The 833-nt window shown below is 58.9% G+C and overlaps 1 protein-coding gene across 1 annotated transcript in view; it reads right to left on the bottom strand.

Moving 5' to 3' along the window:
- The window catches only part of GUITHDRAFT_156686 (hypothetical protein), a 1,626-nt gene extending 1,122 nt beyond the window's left edge, over positions 1-504 (bottom strand). Inside the window, exons 1-2 of the mRNA XM_005817986.1 lie at positions 403-504; positions 160-353 (exon numbers count right to left, since the gene is read on the bottom strand). Of these exons, the coding sequence (XP_005818043.1) occupies positions 187-353; positions 403-487 (252 nt within the window). The 5' untranslated portion in view covers positions 488-504 and the 3' untranslated portion in view covers positions 160-186. The remainder of the gene's footprint in view (positions 1-159; positions 354-402) is intronic.
- Positions 505-833: the final 329 nt, after the last annotated feature.

Here is an 833-nt window from a genome sequence, read left to right on the forward strand (position 1 = left end):
TCTGCTCCGCCCGGCTTCCAGGGAGGAAACTCAGTTCCTCCTCTCCTCTTCCTCCTCCGTTGTGCCTCCGTCTTGCAGGAAGAGGAGGGTCAAGCATGGCGGATGCAGGCGCAGAGGATGGGGAGGAGGAGGAAGCGAGGGGGCTGAAGCAGCTCTGACCTCAACTGCTGCGCGCTTGAAGATGGATCAGCTCTTGCATGCTACAATCTCAAGCCGGAGCTCGTCGTGGGGAGGAGGCCGCGGCGTCACCGTTAGATCGTCCTCCTTCCTCCCTGCCCCTGGCTCCTTCTTCCCCTCCTCATGCATGCTGGGAGCTCCTTGAAGTCGCTGTATCAGGTCTGCCTTCCTCCCTCCTGTAACCCGATCAGAGCTGTTACGAAGTAGAAAGCTCCCACTCCTCACCAACTTTGAGCCCTTGCTCTCTGCATCGCTGCTTCAGCACCTCCACTGTCAGCTGCTCCAGATCCTCTGCGCCTGCATCCGCCATGCTTGACCCTCCTCTTCCTGCAAGACGGAGGCACAACGGAGGAGGAAGAGGAGAGGAGGAACTGAGTTTCCTCCCTGGAAGCCGGGCGGAGCAAGAAAACTGGCAGGAGCCCAAACGGATAGCTCGTGGAGTGTTCCCCATCAAACTCTTCATCCCTGTCACCATACTGATCATCGTCATCGTCATCGTCATCGTCATCGTCATCGTCATCGTCATCGTCCTCGTCCTCGTCCTCCTCCTCGTCCTCGTCCTCGTCCTCGTCCTCCCGCCCTCGTTCATGCGGCAAGCCTGGGAGCGTTTGGATGTCGCATTCCGGGCAATTGCAGTCTTAGTAAGGTGGTGGGGT

This window comes from Guillardia theta (assembly GCF_000315625.1).
Source record: "Guillardia theta CCMP2712 unplaced genomic scaffold GUITHscaffold_422, whole genome shotgun sequence".
Lineage (NCBI taxonomy): Eukaryota > Cryptophyceae > Pyrenomonadales > Geminigeraceae > Guillardia > Guillardia theta.